A 15617-nucleotide genomic window follows, 5' to 3' on the forward strand; every position below is an offset into this window, starting at 1 on the left:
CACCATGTAGCCGGAGGCCTACATAATCAGGCAGCTGGAGGACTGCATCACCAAGCAGCTGGAGGACTACATCACCCAGCTGGGGGACTACATCACCAGGCAACTGAAGGACTACATCACCAGCAGCTCGAGGACTACATCACCATACAGCTGGAGGACTACATCACCAGACTACATGTCAGACATGCTTTTACGATATATACACAAAGTAGGTCCCTGCGGTCCTCTGGCACTGAACTTTTAATGATTGCTGGAGCCATGACCAAGAGACATGGGGAGGCAGCCTTCAGTTTTTACACACTCAGCCTTTGGAATACCCTGCCAGAAAACCTAAGAATGGCTGAAACTGCGGGAACCTTTAAGCAAGATCTTAAGACATACCTTTTTAATCTTGCTTATTATCATAGTTTTACTAACACTTAAAAAAAAATCTAATATATATATATATTTTTTTTTTTACGGTTTCTTATTTTGTTTCTATTTTACCATATATGCTCTGTCTTGTTTTATTTTCTTATATACCATCTACTAATAAACTATGTTTTTATTTATTCTGTAAAGCACTGTGCGCTACATTTGCTTGTATGAACATGTGCTATATAAAAAAAATGGACATAGACCAGGCAGCTGGAGGACTACATCACCATTCCAGAGTACAAGTTAACATTTATTTGGGGAAACAGACACAAAGAAAAGAAAACATTGCACCATTTCAACTACACACTACACAATAAACATTAGACAACAGTAGCATAATGAGGATAATATTACAGGCACAATTGTGGTCACATTTGTTTAATCCGATATTTGGATTAAATACACCATCTGTGTAGTCCTGTATAGCCAGATCTAACTCCACATTTAGTTTATGCTGTGCCAGCGCTGGAGAAAGGTCTGACAGCACTCATTACCACTCGGGGATAGGGAGGAAAAATACTGTAGTTCTTTAAACCAGCCACACTAGTCAAGGGCGGAGCGGTGGCTAGGTTGTTGTTGTTTCACGTCTGATTGGATGGGGAACAGATTCCGCCGCCACTTACTGGGCAGTAATAAACTAATGACAAGGCTTATCCTCAAAACTACATCCGGTGAGTCAGACTACCGTCAGTGCATCTGTTTCCCTACACAGAAGATGGATTCGGAGAAAAACCTCAAAGGGCAAACACGTCCAGTGACGTCACAATTTAAGCATTTAGTCCAAATAATATAAACTGAAACAAGTGTGACTTGCCCCTTTTAAATGTCATCAAAAAATTATAAGAATAGAACCATAAATATTTAAAAACTGGGATTAACTTCAAACGGGCATGTAAAAAGACAATACATAATTTGACCACTAATTCATTTGAATAGTGTCTAGTTGTGACTGACAGTCAAGGCTCTTCCTTTTCCTTATCATACATCTCCAAAGAAATGTAAAAATCCAAAAAAGAGGTTAGAAGAATATGAGTGTGATTTAGATATCCTGCTACATCAAGGACAGCCCTTCTGAGATCTCAGGACAAGTTCATTCATGAATCAACTGCCATTCCCTACCCCCTATACCCTTGTGGAGATATGCGTGGATAGGACAGGTGGCAATTTCACTCATTCAATCAGAGGGCAAGTTGAGGCTTTCACAAATGTCCACAAACCTCCATAAGTGCCTAGGGATTAGAGGGCAAAAAGGCTTTAGAGTTTAGTGACAGTGGATACAGAGGACTGTGTGGTTCACATGGTCTGCATGACAGTGAGATTGCAGATGGCGTACTCCAGCTGCTTCTTCAAGGTTTCGTAGGTGGGAACCACGGGCAGGTAGAGTCGGTTGTCGCTGGGCCTGCTGGCGGGGAACACCCCTGTGGGGTCCAGGGGATGGAGAAAGGAGAGGCTGAGGGCGGGGTGGAAGCCTGCAGCGGGGACCTTGTCAGCTGAGGTGACGAACACCAGAACATCCTCTAGAGACGACGCACAGTGGCCCACTGGGAGAGACCGTTGTGTGATTGGATTAGGCATACAGGAAGTGGAATGAAGAAGATCTTAATGACAGGATATTGTGAATTTACTGCCACAGCATACCAAAAACAAACGCACACACACACACTAGGGCTGACCCTGAATATTGATTGATTGATCAAAGAAAGGAGCCTGATTCGAAAGCCAATCTCACAGTTGAATCGTTGCAGTTGCGGGAAAATGTGGTTATGAAACACATCATTCCATTCAGGCTCTATGGAGGCACTGAATGTCTGCTTAATTGCCTGGTTTCTCCCAATGAATCATGATATATAGGCTATTTTTGTATAAATATCAGCCTATTAATAAAAATTTAAATAACTCTGTGCTTTCGATAGATCTCTTTAGTCTGCAAGCATGAATAAATCATAATGGAAGACAATCGTACAACAGCTTGCACCATTGAACCAGGCCTAAAAGATGCCGTGTTTGTTATTCTTAAATATGATCTGCCTATGATGTAGGGGCTTGTAGAATATATTTTCTTCTTCTTCTCTCAGATGCACCTGCAGACTAACAAGAGATCATCAAGTAGCCTACTGCTGCTGAGCGCACAGTATGCTAAACTATTGTGCAATGTGCACCTTCTGACTTTACTTTATTTTATGCACCTTCTGACTTTGATTTAGTTATTCTGACTTTTATTTTGTTATGTATTTTTCATTAGGGGCCAGGCAGCGTAGCTGCCGGAACCCTATTGTCTTCTTCTCTCAGATGCACCTGCAGACTAACAAGAGCTCATCAAGTAGCCTACTGCTGCTGAGCGCACAGTATGCTAAACTATTGTGCAATGTGCACCTTCTGACTTTACTTTATTTTATGCACCTTCTGACTTTGATTTAGTTATTCTGACTTTTATTTTGTTATGTATTTTTTATTAGGGGCCAGGCAGCGTAGCTGCCGGAACCCTATTGTATTTGCCTATATTATTATTCTCCATCTTCCACTGAAGTCTAACTTCCCGTGGACAAAAAATCACCAAAATTTGCACATAGCTCCAGTACTATACCCAAAGTCCTCACCCTGCATTGTAGGTCAATAAACCTCAAGGTGGCGCTACAGCAACAGTCTAAAGTTTAAAACTTTAAAAAATCATAACAAATCAGCCATAGGTGCTATCACTGTAAAACCACCACGTGAATGTAGTCCCAATTGAGACAAAACTGTCATATGCTTTGACCTTGCAGGAATTTTGAAGTCCATCACTCTGATTTCTTCATAAACTGTAAAACCTATCAAACCTATCTCCTCCCACATTTTTTGTTCAATTGACACCAAAATTGATCTACTGTATCGTCAGACTGTCCTTACCAAACGATCCTCACAGATTTTTGAAATATGAAAAATTGAGCCCACAGCACATCAAAAAGTTTTACTGTTAACAGTTCTGTATACAGTTCCTATTAATTCTCGCCAAATCAATGTCTGATCATCCTCATAAAAAGTGACAACATTGGCCACATATCCAAGATGTAGTATGCATTTTTTTTATCTCAAAAATTGAATTTTTTAAAATATGTTTAATTCTGTCCTCTGAAACCAACACTTCATACAAAGAAAACTGCGTTACCCACAATCCAACGCAAGCTCCACGAATCTGAGACATCGCTGTTGGCAACCCTACCCAACCCCCGCCGAGGATTACAATGACTAAATCGATTGATTGGCTACTGACTGAGCACACAGCTGCTGAAGTCAATGTTCAAATATGAAGAAAAGCAAACAAAACCTGTAAAGATTAATAAACATATCTCATGCCACATTTTTCAATCAATTAACACCAAACTTGCTACACTGGATCTTCAGACTGTAATTCACAAACTCATTGACCAGATTATTGAATTATCAAAATCGAGTTTACAATGCATCAAAAGGTTTTACAAATGTTTTACTATACCATATGAATGTACAAAATGAACATTGGAATGTCAACTTTCTTGTTGTCTTCCTATTCTCTCGCTTATTGCTCCGTAACTTGTCGGAAATTGCCTGGCCCCGCCTCATCGCTGCGTAGCAGCTTTAATTAGACTTATTATATTCAAATTTTTTTCTAGTAAAAATAGGATGTTACTCTGCACTTCCAATTGAAAAATGCAGTTTTAGATCTAATTTGATTTAAATCCAAAGCATGCACATTTGTTATCTAAACTAGGCCTATATTTTCATTATGGTAATTTTTATATAGGTAGGTTTATGCAAATGATTTGACGACCAATCAACGATAAGTAAGACTTGGGCAATCAGAGCCGACTATTTAAATTCTTAGTTGGGGACAGCCCTAATAGACACACATGTCCAAATATTTGACAGGCAATACACAAACCTTCACACTCCTCAAGGTAATATCTCCAGAAGGTAACCACAGAGGCCTCCTTGGCTGACAGCTCTTCCTGGTCAGAGAAGAGCGCGGTGAAGAGGCTGGCAACCGTCCCGGCACTCAGCTTCTCAGCAGGACCGCAGAACAGACTGAGGAAGGCGTCCGGAAACATCTGGACCTGGTTGAACACACCCAGGGTCTTCAGCCCCTCGCGGAATCTGAGGGGATACAGAGGACATTTTATACAAATAGACTAACCACAATCACACATACATATAGACATTAGTAGTTTTTATACACCATATCAGGTCCTCACCTCTGGAAGGGGAGCTGCATCCTGGTGATGAGATGGAAGTTGATGATGTCCTCCACCAGAGGCTGCTTGTCAGCCAGACTGCTGATGGGCCTCATACAGCCAGCCACCTCTAGGTACTCTGCTGCCGTCTGCATGGCCTCTCGCAGCTCCTCCACAGACCTGGACTCCTCTATCTGTCACACACAGCCAGGGAGAGAGTAAATTACAACATAGCATGATACATAAACAAAATGTCAAAATAATAAACTATAATACAATGGAACTTTATTGGGTCGTTTTGCTGTCTCAATAGTTACCCAAACCATCCGTCTGTCTCACACACAATCACACATTAGTTCCTGCTGCTTATATACCACAAAAATATCATTTTTCTACTCTACACAAGAGTAGAAACACAAGACTGTTGAAGACTATTCACTCACTATTTCATGTCCTACTCCCTCTCCATCCCCTCTTCCCCTGTAACTCCTCCTTCTACCCACATGGTTACCACCCGTAGCCATCTCCGCTCGCTCTCCCCTACTGACCTTTCCTCTGCCGTCACCTCCGCCCTCCCCGCCCCTGAATCCTTCTCTCTCCTACCCTCTGATACTGCCACTGATCTTCTCCTCTCTACTTTCCTCTTCTCTGGACAATCTCTGTCCCCTCACCTCCAGGCCAGCACGCCCAACCCCACCTGCCCCATGGCTGTCGGACTCAGTGCGTACTGATAGACGGAGCCTGAGAATAGCTGAGCGTAAATGGAGGAAAGGCAAGCTCCCAGAGGACCTTCTTAATTTCTAATCTCTTCTTTCCACATTCTCCTCCTCTCTGTCTGCTGCTAAAGCTGCTTTCTTCTGCTCTAAAATCCTAACCTCTGCTTCCAATCCTAAAAAACTCTTTGAAACCTTCTCTTCACTACTCCAGCCGCCACCTCCTACTCCCAACTCCTCCCTTCTCCCTGATGATTTCGCCAACTTCTTTGACAAGAAAGTTAACGATATCAGATCCTCTTTCCCCCCTCCCCCGGTCAATGCTCCGTGCACGAAACTCACTCCCCCACCCTCTCTCCCCTCCCTGCTCCCCCCCTCTCCACGCCCCACCTTATCCCACTTTCTCCCCTCTCCCCCAACGAGGCCCTCAACCTTGTAACATCTAACCGCCCCACCACGTGCTCCCTAGACCCTGTTCCCTCGACTCTCCTTCAGTCTGTTGTACCCAAACTCCTTCCCTTCCTAACCCACCTCATCAATGCATCTCTTGTATCAGGATGCTTTCCCTCTGCTTTCAAGACTGCCAGAGTCACCCCCCTCCTAAAGAAACCATCTCTCGACCCCTCTGATGTCAAAAACTACAGACCGGTTTCCCTTCTATCCTTTCTATCCAAAACACTTGAACGTGCTCCCTTTCAGTAAGGGAGTCACTCCATGCCGCGAGAGCGAACTCTCTCTCCTCTGTCCTGATACTCCTAGACCTGTCAGCAGCATTTGATATGGTAGACCACCAGATCCTCCTCTCCACCCTCGAGGAGAAAGGCATCGCTGGCTCTGCACACTCCCTGTTTGCATCCTACCTGACGGGCCGCTCCTACCAGGTGACATGTAGAGGGTCGACGTCGGAACTGTGTAGTCTGACTACGGGGGTTCCACAAGGGTCTGTCCTGGGTCCTCTCCTGTTTTCCCTCTACACTACATCTCTGGGCTCTGTCATTCGCTCGCATGGCTTCTCCTATCACTGCTATGCCGATGACACCAAACTGGTCCTGTCATTTCCCCCTTCTGATACAAAAGTGGAGACACGCATAGCTGGGTGCTTGGCTGACATCTCGGAGTGGATGACGACTCATCACCTCAAGCTCAATCTGGACAAGACTGAGCTGCTGTTCCTCCCAGGGAAGGGCTGCCCGCACCGGGACCTGGCCATCACCATTGAAGACACAGTGGTGACCCCGACTCGGACTGCGAGGAATCTGGGTGTTACCCTGGATGACCAACTGTCATTTTCCGCACATGTCACATCCGTCACACGTTCCTGCAGATTCATGCTCTACAACATCAGGAGGATTCGCCCTTTCCTCACTAATGAAACAGCGCTCATCCAGGCCCTGGTCATCTCCCGCCTGGACTACTGCAACTCCCTCCTCGCTGGGGCACCGGCGTCAGCCATTAAACCTCTGGAACTTGTCCAGAAAGCTTCTGCTCGCCTGGTGTTCAACCACCCCAAATTCTCCCACACAACTTCCCTCCTCCGTTCCCTACACTGGCTCCCTGTAGCGGCTCGCATCCAGTTTAAAACTCTGGCGCTAACCTACAGGGCAATGAAAGGAACAGCCCCCTCCTACCTCCAGGCCATGGTCAAACCCTACACTCCCTCCCGACCGCTACGCTCTGCTACCTCAGGGCGACTGGTTGCCCCGTCACTCCGAGGCTCCTGCGGTCGATTGACACGGTCACGGCTCTTCTCTGTCCTGGCCCCGCAGTGGTGGAATGAACTGCCCACTGATGTCAGGACAGCAGAGTCGCTGCCCATCTTTCGTCGCAGGCTCAAAACTCATCTCTTCAAGAAGTATGCAAACAATCCTCCCGCCTAAGCACTTGTATTATATTATATTGCACTGTACTTTAGATTGCGATTCTTGCACTTTGCCTTCAGCACTAGATTATGCTCTTAGTCACTTGTTTTAGAAAGAAGATGCACTTGTGAGTTCTGGCAAGTAGTAGTACATTGGCTCTTCCTACGTTAAATGCAATTATTGTTAGTCGCTTTGGATAAAAGCGTCTGCTAAATGACTGTAATGTAATGTAATGTAAGATGTACCAGTCTGATTTTGTGTGTGAAGTGCGTGTCCCCCATGTCATCCAGGGTGAGGGGCTTGTCTCGGGGATGGTTGAACAGGCACTGGTAGAGCGCTCTGGAGAAGAAGCCCAGAGGAGGACCTCCGTGGACCAGGCTGAGGGCCAGCAAACAGCCAATGTCATAGTAGACATCCTCACGTAGAGCTGTGGGGGGGGGGGGGGGGGGGGGTAGAGAGGGACAGAGAGAGAACTTGTTGAATGTGAACTTGTCTTCAGATGGTACCTTTCTTCTATAGCTAGGATTGCAGGAGATTTTATTGCATCAGTCCAGTTCTCTACCGTGAGAGTCCAGGGCCAGGTTCTTGGCTTCTTCAGGGCCCTCGAACAGCGTGGAGCTCTGGATCTGCCTGACCAGCAGCTGCAGGAAGTGACGTGTGTTCCCGGTGCCGGGGCTTCTTGGAAATGTAGTCCTCTGGCTGCCTGTGAACCTGACAGAGAGGGGCCGGGCTGGGCTAAATTGGCTGCTCTTCACCAGCTCCAGGGCGGCGCTTAGAGCCTGGTCACCTGACACCAGCACCTCCATGGGGCCTGGGGAGCGGTTGGGGCTGGGGGTCAGGCTGGGGCTGGACCGTGTGGCTTGGCTGGATCTAGTGATGGGATTGCGGGTCCGGCTGGGACTGGAGGGGGGCAGCTGGAGGAATTGGCTGGCTAGGGCCTGAAGCATCTCTGCAGGGGAGCCTCCAGGCAGAGATGGCCTTTGAGAGAGAAGGAAAGTGGAGGGTTTATGTCCTGTCCCAATTCAACCCCTAAGCCCTAGTACCCCATAGTTATAATGGTAATTACTTTAATAATCCCCACAGGGAGATTTTGTTGCAGCATCATACATACATACAATTTCAGATAAACATGATATGTGGAATGTTCTTATACAGAGATAAAGGTCTATGAATATCTATGTGGTATTTCTATTCTGGTATGTAGACGGTACAGTATCTATGGTGTATATCTATGCTGTCCTACCTCTCTGGTACAGTATCTATGTGGTGTATATCTATCCTGTCCTACCTCTCTGGTACAGTATCTATGTGTTGTATACCTATGCTGTCCTACCTGTCTTTAGGATTGGGGCTAAGAGGATGAAGAAAGAGGGGGCGTCGCTTCAAGTCTTTCCTCTGTCCTCCTGACTGGTGAGTGTCCAGCAGTCTGGGGCTGGGGAGAGACGCTGTAGCAAACACACGCGCACACACACACGCACAGATAATTTGCCCCATGTTGGCTGACAACGCACTAGAACAATTAACATAATGGCGCAATTAACATAGTGAATTTCCCAATCAATGAATCGGTGTCAGTAGTGGCTTGGTTGGTCCTACCTTGGCCCTGTGCTGTAGCAGAGCAGTCCTCACACACCCAGCTGTTGCTGTAGAGTTTGAGGGCGGAGCATTTACGGTGGGTTCCTCTTGAGCCGCAGATCTCGCAGCGCACAATCTCAAACCAGCTGGACACACACACACACACAGGCAACATGAAAGCATTCATCACAGCAGGAAAGACACACACACACACACACTCTCCCCGCCTCCCTCACCCGGTGTTGGCCGTAGCGTTCCTCCCCTTTTGGCAGACACACTTGCGAGCGTCACAGTGCTGGTACACCTCCAGCAGCTCTCCATAGGCGTTCTCCTCCAGTTCCCAGGATGCATCTCTGCAGGAGCAGACATCAGTGTTAATCACAGTTCCAACACACAGACAGAGGTCTGTGAATACCGCTGGTATGCGGATGTTACGGGAACTATGTGGTGTATATCTATGCTTTCCCACTAGGGATCTTCTGACACTGACCAACCTTCGTTAAAGGAGTAGTAAAGGGAAAATGCATGTTTAGCCCTGTTTTAAGGTTACTTATGATCATATACAATGGTTCAGATCAAAACGTTGACAAAGCTAGCATTTTCAAGAAAGTTGATAATTGCTCTACCACCGTTTTGGTCATACAATGGATGTGGATGGGCATCTTGAAAAATCATTCAAAAACATGTTAAACTCACTATTTCAAAGACAAGAAGCTCACTGAGAGGGTAATTGGTGTCCATTGGTGTTCTGACATCAAATTTGCCGCAAAGTATGAATCCTGTAGGGTTTTATTGATCATTTTATGAAATCCATTGACTTGTATTGAAGCGACCGTTGTAGATGTGTAGATCAATCCGCAGAGGGGATTCAGGAAGCGGAACTACTTACGGTAGCTATTGTTATTGTTTATGTTGCTAGGCTACCTAGTTTGCGGAAGTTTACACACTTATGTGCTGTGACTAAATAGTTCTATGCTAAATATTTTAAAAAGCCTTTCCAGATGAACTAGAATCTTACTTTATGGCGAATTATATGTCAGAACGCCAACTAACACCTAGGTGAGTTTCTTGTCTTTGAAATCGAGAGTTTAACATGTTTTTGAATGATTTTTCAAGATGCCCATCCACAAGAGAATTTTCATTTTCTCGAAAATGCTAGCTTTGTCAACATTTTGATCTGAACCATTGTATATGATCATAAGTAACCTTAAAACAGGTCTAAACATGCATTTTCCCTTTACTACTCCTTTAAACGTTTATTCACTGATAAGCCTTAAGTAAACTATAAAACTCAGGACGTGACCTAAATACTGTATTAAGTACAGTTAAGTAGCCTGCATTTAAACAAAAATATAGCTAAATACAGGGCCAAATAGCCTAATCTGAGAGCCACTCACAATTTTTGTTGCTAAAGATCTATGCTCTTGTAGGCCACTGTTGACTGTCAGACCGGCAGCTGAGAATAGGCTACCCATTCCGAAGGCAATGATGTCCGGGGTAAGCACAATTAGCCTCTTGCCAAAGCTGGCAGCCTCCGGTTGTTAGTTTGAAATTAACAGTTTAACTGGTTTGACCGATCTGGTACAGCATCTATGTGAGGTATATCTATGTTGTCCCATCTCTCTGGTATGTGGATGGAGACAGAGTATATGAATCTGCCTTTACACGCATATGAACTGTGACATCCCATTCTTAATCCATAGGGTTTAATATGACGTCGGCCCACCCTGACCCCGTTTACACCTTGCATTAAAATACGTCTTGTATCGAGATTGTATCTAGATAATGATTTAGACTGATTACATTTACACCTGGCATTAATATGCATTTCGAGTATCTTCAACCCGATCCGTTCGAGATCCGATCGACCCTGTCCAGCTGACAATCGAACGTCACATCCTGAATGTGCTTGAATATTTTCGTCCGACCAAATTGAGAGTAGACTCGTCTGGACTCCAACCTTCACCAGGATCCATTTTTATGCTTTCTTGCTATCACAACATCAGCTTCCATAATATTAACTTGGCTAAAAAGCATCTAACTGCATCATGATGGTCAGCGATGAGACGGCTGATAACCCTCCGTCACGGGAAGGGAAAGTGCATCAGTCGGCTGTGATCCTTAACAGTAGCCTACGTTATGTCTGAATACAATCCAACGGCTAATTCCCAATAAAGAATCCATCCAGTGCACAAGCAACTGCCCCAAATATAATAATGAGAAGCACAAGCTGGCAAGTGGAAAAGTTCAAGCATAGTTGTGTTTGGCTAGGATATTAATGGGACATCATCGGACGCAAAACTAGCAACAGCCGATTGGCTACAGCTGTGTCAAACTCAGCTGCTTAAACAGGTGATGCACAATTACTTAGTGAAATTCTCCGATGACCCCGCCGTTTTGGGCTTATAATAGCCTGAGATCAGGACACATCACTTTCCCACTCCAAAAGCTTAGCTTCATTTAAGATAATAAACAATGGTTAGTTGCTGCTTCTTGCTGGTCTGGAACCGGCGCCTGCCAACGGCTACGTATTTCCGCCCACGTTGTTGATATGTGGATTAAAAACGCATTCCCGATCGGATCGCAATCCGTCCTCAAAACGTTTTGGGCGCATTTACACCTGTACTTTCATGTGGTTTAGCACGATCAGATTGCAATCTGATCACCAAAAACAAATTTTAATGCAAGGTGTAAACGGGGTCCCTTTGTAGCTATAACAGCTTCAGCTCTTCTGGGAAGGCTTTCCACAAGGTTTAGGAGTGTGTTTATGGGAATTTTTGACCATTCTTTCAGAAGCGCATTTGTGAGGTCAGACACTGATGTTGGACGAGAAGGCCTGGCTCACAGTCTCCGCTCTAATTCATCCCAAAGGTGTTCTATCGGATTGAGGTCAGGACTATGTGCAGGCCAGTCAAGTTCTTCCGCACTGTTCTTGAGCTAATCTGAAGGCCATATGAAGTTTGGAGGTCTGTAGCGATTGACTCTGCAGAAAGTTGGCGACATCTGCGCACTATGCGCCTCAGCATCCGCTGACACCGCTCTGTCATTTTACGCGGCCTATCACTTCGTGGCTGAGTTGCTTTTGTTCCCAATCGCTTCCACTTTGTTATAATACCACTGACAGTTGACTGTGGAATATTTAGTAGCGAGGAAATTTCACAACTGGACTTGTTGCACAGGTGGCATCCTATCACAGTACCACGCTGGAATTCACTGAGCTCCTGAGAGTGACCCATTCTTTCACAAATGTTTGTAGAAGCACTCTGCATGCCTAGGTGCTTGATTGTATACACCTGTGGACATGGAAGTGATTGGAACACCTGAATTCAATTATTTGGATGGGTGAGTGAATACTTTTGGCAATATAGTGTATCTGTGCTGTAGCAATGTAGAGAGGAAATACCTTTCAGGTATGTGGATGCCCATGCGCAGCATCTCCTGCTGAAACTGCTCCTTGTTGTTGCACAGAGTACACCTGAAGAAGAACAAGCCTGCACTGAGGGCCTGGCGCTGCACAACAGAGACACAACCCACCGATCAGTCAATCAATCACTGAATCAATCAATCAACCAACCAACTAGTTAATCAACCAACCAACGAATCAGTCCACTAACCAATCAGATGGATGGAGATTTAAACAAATTGACTGAACACCAGGACAGCCAGTGCTGCTGAAATAGGATCCGTGTGAGGGCCAGTTTACAAAGAAGGGCTGTTACCAACCACCTGCCAGAGACCCTCCCCTACCTGGACACAGTCTCTGTGGAACCAGCTGTTGAGGCAGCAGGGACACTTGAGGACAGAGTAGGACAGGAGCGGCTCCAGGGAGTCCAGACACACGGAGCAGGACTGGGGCAGGCTCACATCACACGACACCAGCTGGCTGGGACTGTGCTCCTTACAGTAGGCTCTAGGGAGGGTGAATAGACGTTCACTTATCTGGCAACCCAGATTGAATGTGGTCACATATCTGGCAACGCATAGTGAATTCACAAGCCACTCTTTACTCAAACTTTGGAAAAACATTTTGATGGGGGCTATATACTATGCTAAAACTATCAGCAGCCAATATTCATATCCAAAAATCTGGCAAATATAAGATATGAGTGACGTACGGGAATAATCCTGTAAACTGGAAGATAAACTGTTGTTCTTTCCCGCAGGAGAAATGGACGGTCTTCCTGCAGTTCCTGACATAGCAGCCAATGGAGGCACCTGTTTTCTTGCAGCCTGTACATCTCTACAACACAGTAAAACAACCAGTCAGCTGTGGAAACACGGTATGCTACACGCATAACTTTAGGAATGGTAGGATTATTATTTAGGCAAAATAAGAAGTGAAACATGTGCCCAGTTAGCTAATTCCTGTAGAAAATTTAGGCTATTCGGGGGCCCACTGGACTTGACTGCAAGCATCGAGACCAGGCTAATGTATAACTGTGTCTGACACCCCCGGGCTGTGGGAGTACGATAATACTGACCAGTCTGGATGACCTGCGGACCTCCTGCTTGATGTCGTCCAAAAGGAAGCCGTAGATGCCCTCCTCCTCCTCCCCTCGCTGATACACCCCGCTGGACATCAGCTTGCAGGCATGGAGGAACACACAAGGTAGATGAATTAGATTTACTGGGTATCATAGACCGCTGAGCTTCACCTCCAGCTCAGGAGGATTTAAAAGTGCATCTTGATAGACTGGGTCTAGATGGATTCCAATTGTTTGATATTGAAATGCATTGTGTAATAGCTACTTTATTCAGGCATCTCTCTCTCACTCTACTCTCTTCACTTACCAGGCAAAAGTAATGGACAGTGAGTTTATCTTCAACCCTGATCATTTCCCCATACTTGTCTGGACTGTTGTCTCCGAGTTTACAAAAGGCACAACCTAGAAAACAGGAGACATTGCAGCCGGTAGAGTACATGGCTGTACATGACTCATTATCTAGCTTGTCGTGGAAGCTAAAGCTGCTGTAACTAAGAATTCCACTCACAGACTGATTTTAAGTTGTCCTCAGGTCTCCGAATCATCGTCGTCTTCATGGTCTGAGAGAGGCAGCTAGCCTTGATATCCTTCAAATGTGGTAGGTAGGTATGTTAGTCCAAAACACAATTGTTGGACAGTTAGGTTAAATTATTGTGACTTCAGAATGTCTACGAAGCTAGCAGCACTAGCCAGGGATTCCCTGCGCACCGCCTATTGCTTTTTTCTTAGTATTCCCTATTTTGTACATGTCTCTGGGTAACGTTACCTTGAAAAGCGCTTCTAAATCGAATTCATTATTATACCAGTCTTAGACTGAGTCTATATATACGTTTACGTTACTGCAGATAATACGCTATTTCTAATGGTCCAGGACCTCGCTTGCCATAAGCCTTTGAAATCCCTTGGCATACAGTGACGCATTTGCTAAATAATGACTTCCTGAGTAGCTTGATATAACTTTAACGTTAGCTAACTGTTACCTAATTAGCTTGTTCGCTAATTTGGCTAGCTAGCTAGCTACTAGCTTAGCCATAAACAATAACGTTAGCAGTCTGTAACTAGCTAGCTACTTGCTGGCATAGCTAACAAGCTAGTGCTAGCTAGCTAAAACTAGTAGTTTTAGAAAGTCGAAATTGTTAATATGATACAATGTTTGCGAGCATTAATATAATGTATGTGAATCGTGATAGTTAGCTATGCTAGATTAACAATTTACTCACAGTGCGTTGTGGTTTTTCTTTCTCACTCGCGAACATTTTTAAATTTCCCTCTTCTGTTCTTCTTCGACGGTACTAAAGACTGACGTCACATTGTAGTCTTCTTCTTCTTCTCTGGGTTTTATGGCGGATTGCAAAAAGCTTAAAGGTGCATACCGCCACCTACTGTACAAGAGTGTGCAAAATCATGTCACATAGATCCTATATCCGTTTCATGAGCCCCGTGTCACCCAAGAATGTGAAAAGCGCCTTCCGGCCGAGTCCTACCCCCTCACCCTCAGTTCCCAATAATCCCCTCAGACTCCACTCTCGTCCTGCCTCACTGATTCCATCCCGTAAACACTTCCGTGCCTCCTCAAAAATGGTGCAGTGTAACAGAATCTGTGCAACGTTTTCCTCCACACCACAGCCCACATACCTATCACTCTCCCTCTTACCCAACGTAAATAAAGTGCTACCCAGTCCTGTGTGATTCAGCCTGAGACGTGTCAACACTATTTCCTCCCTCCGAGACCCTAGAGTACAGTTCTTTGTTGCTACAGACCGTTGGACATTGTAATAAGCTCTCCCTTTCAGGTCCCCATCCCACCTGTGCTGCCAGATCTCCAGTCCCTTTCTCCTAATCAGTGTCTTCCACTCACCGTGCCCCAGTGGAACTGGCACAGTGACCTCCTCCATCAGTGCCCCTTTCGCCAGTGCATCAGCACACTCATTCCTCAGAACACCCTTGTGTGCGGGAACCCAGCAGAACTGTACAGTACATCCACCCCACCCCTGTGAAGTCTGAGCAAACAGTGAAACAAATCTATGAGTAGGTCTTCCCTGACGGTACGTGTTGACCGCACTCTATCCAACACCGCTCTGGAGTCTGTACAAACCACCACCCGGTCCGGACGGACTTCCTCCACCCACTGTAACCCAAGTATGACCGCCACCAGTTCCCCCGTGTATCACATTGTAGTCCGCGCTTTGCTTCCGGGTCGCTAGATGTTTTTTTTCCCTAGGAGAGCCTGGTGGACTGTTCACAACCCAAACTTTTTTTTTTTGAGCAGGCTATATTTCAAAAATTGCAATAACATGTACAATAAGTGACATACTGAAAAACATTCTTTAGAACATCTTACAAACATACATTAAACTAAATATAAGACATCGCAAAAACAAA

At 45.3% G+C, this 15617-nt stretch overlaps 1 protein-coding gene across 1 annotated transcript; it reads right to left on the reverse strand.

Moving 5' to 3' along the window:
- Positions 1-1710: 1710 nt before the first annotated feature.
- On the reverse strand, positions 1711-15130 carry g2e3 (G2/M-phase specific E3 ubiquitin protein ligase; the record flags this gene model as incomplete). The annotated part of the gene is made up of 14 exons (XM_084438912.1): positions 1711-1958; positions 4316-4527; positions 4626-4798; positions 7422-7603; positions 7739-8154; positions 8510-8621; positions 8773-8897; positions 8988-9104; positions 12155-12261; positions 12499-12661; positions 12867-12991; positions 13233-13334; positions 13543-13637; positions 15094-15130. 14 exons carry the CDS (start codon positions 15128-15130, stop codon positions 1711-1713), a joined length of 2214 nt encoding a protein of 737 aa, XP_084295038.1.
- Between the last annotated feature and the right edge of the window lie 487 nt (positions 15131-15617).

The sequence above is a fragment of the Borostomias antarcticus genome (assembly GCF_949987555.1).
Source record: "Borostomias antarcticus genome assembly, chromosome: 5".
NCBI classification, from domain to species: Eukaryota; Metazoa; Chordata; class Actinopteri; order Stomiiformes; family Stomiidae; genus Borostomias; species Borostomias antarcticus.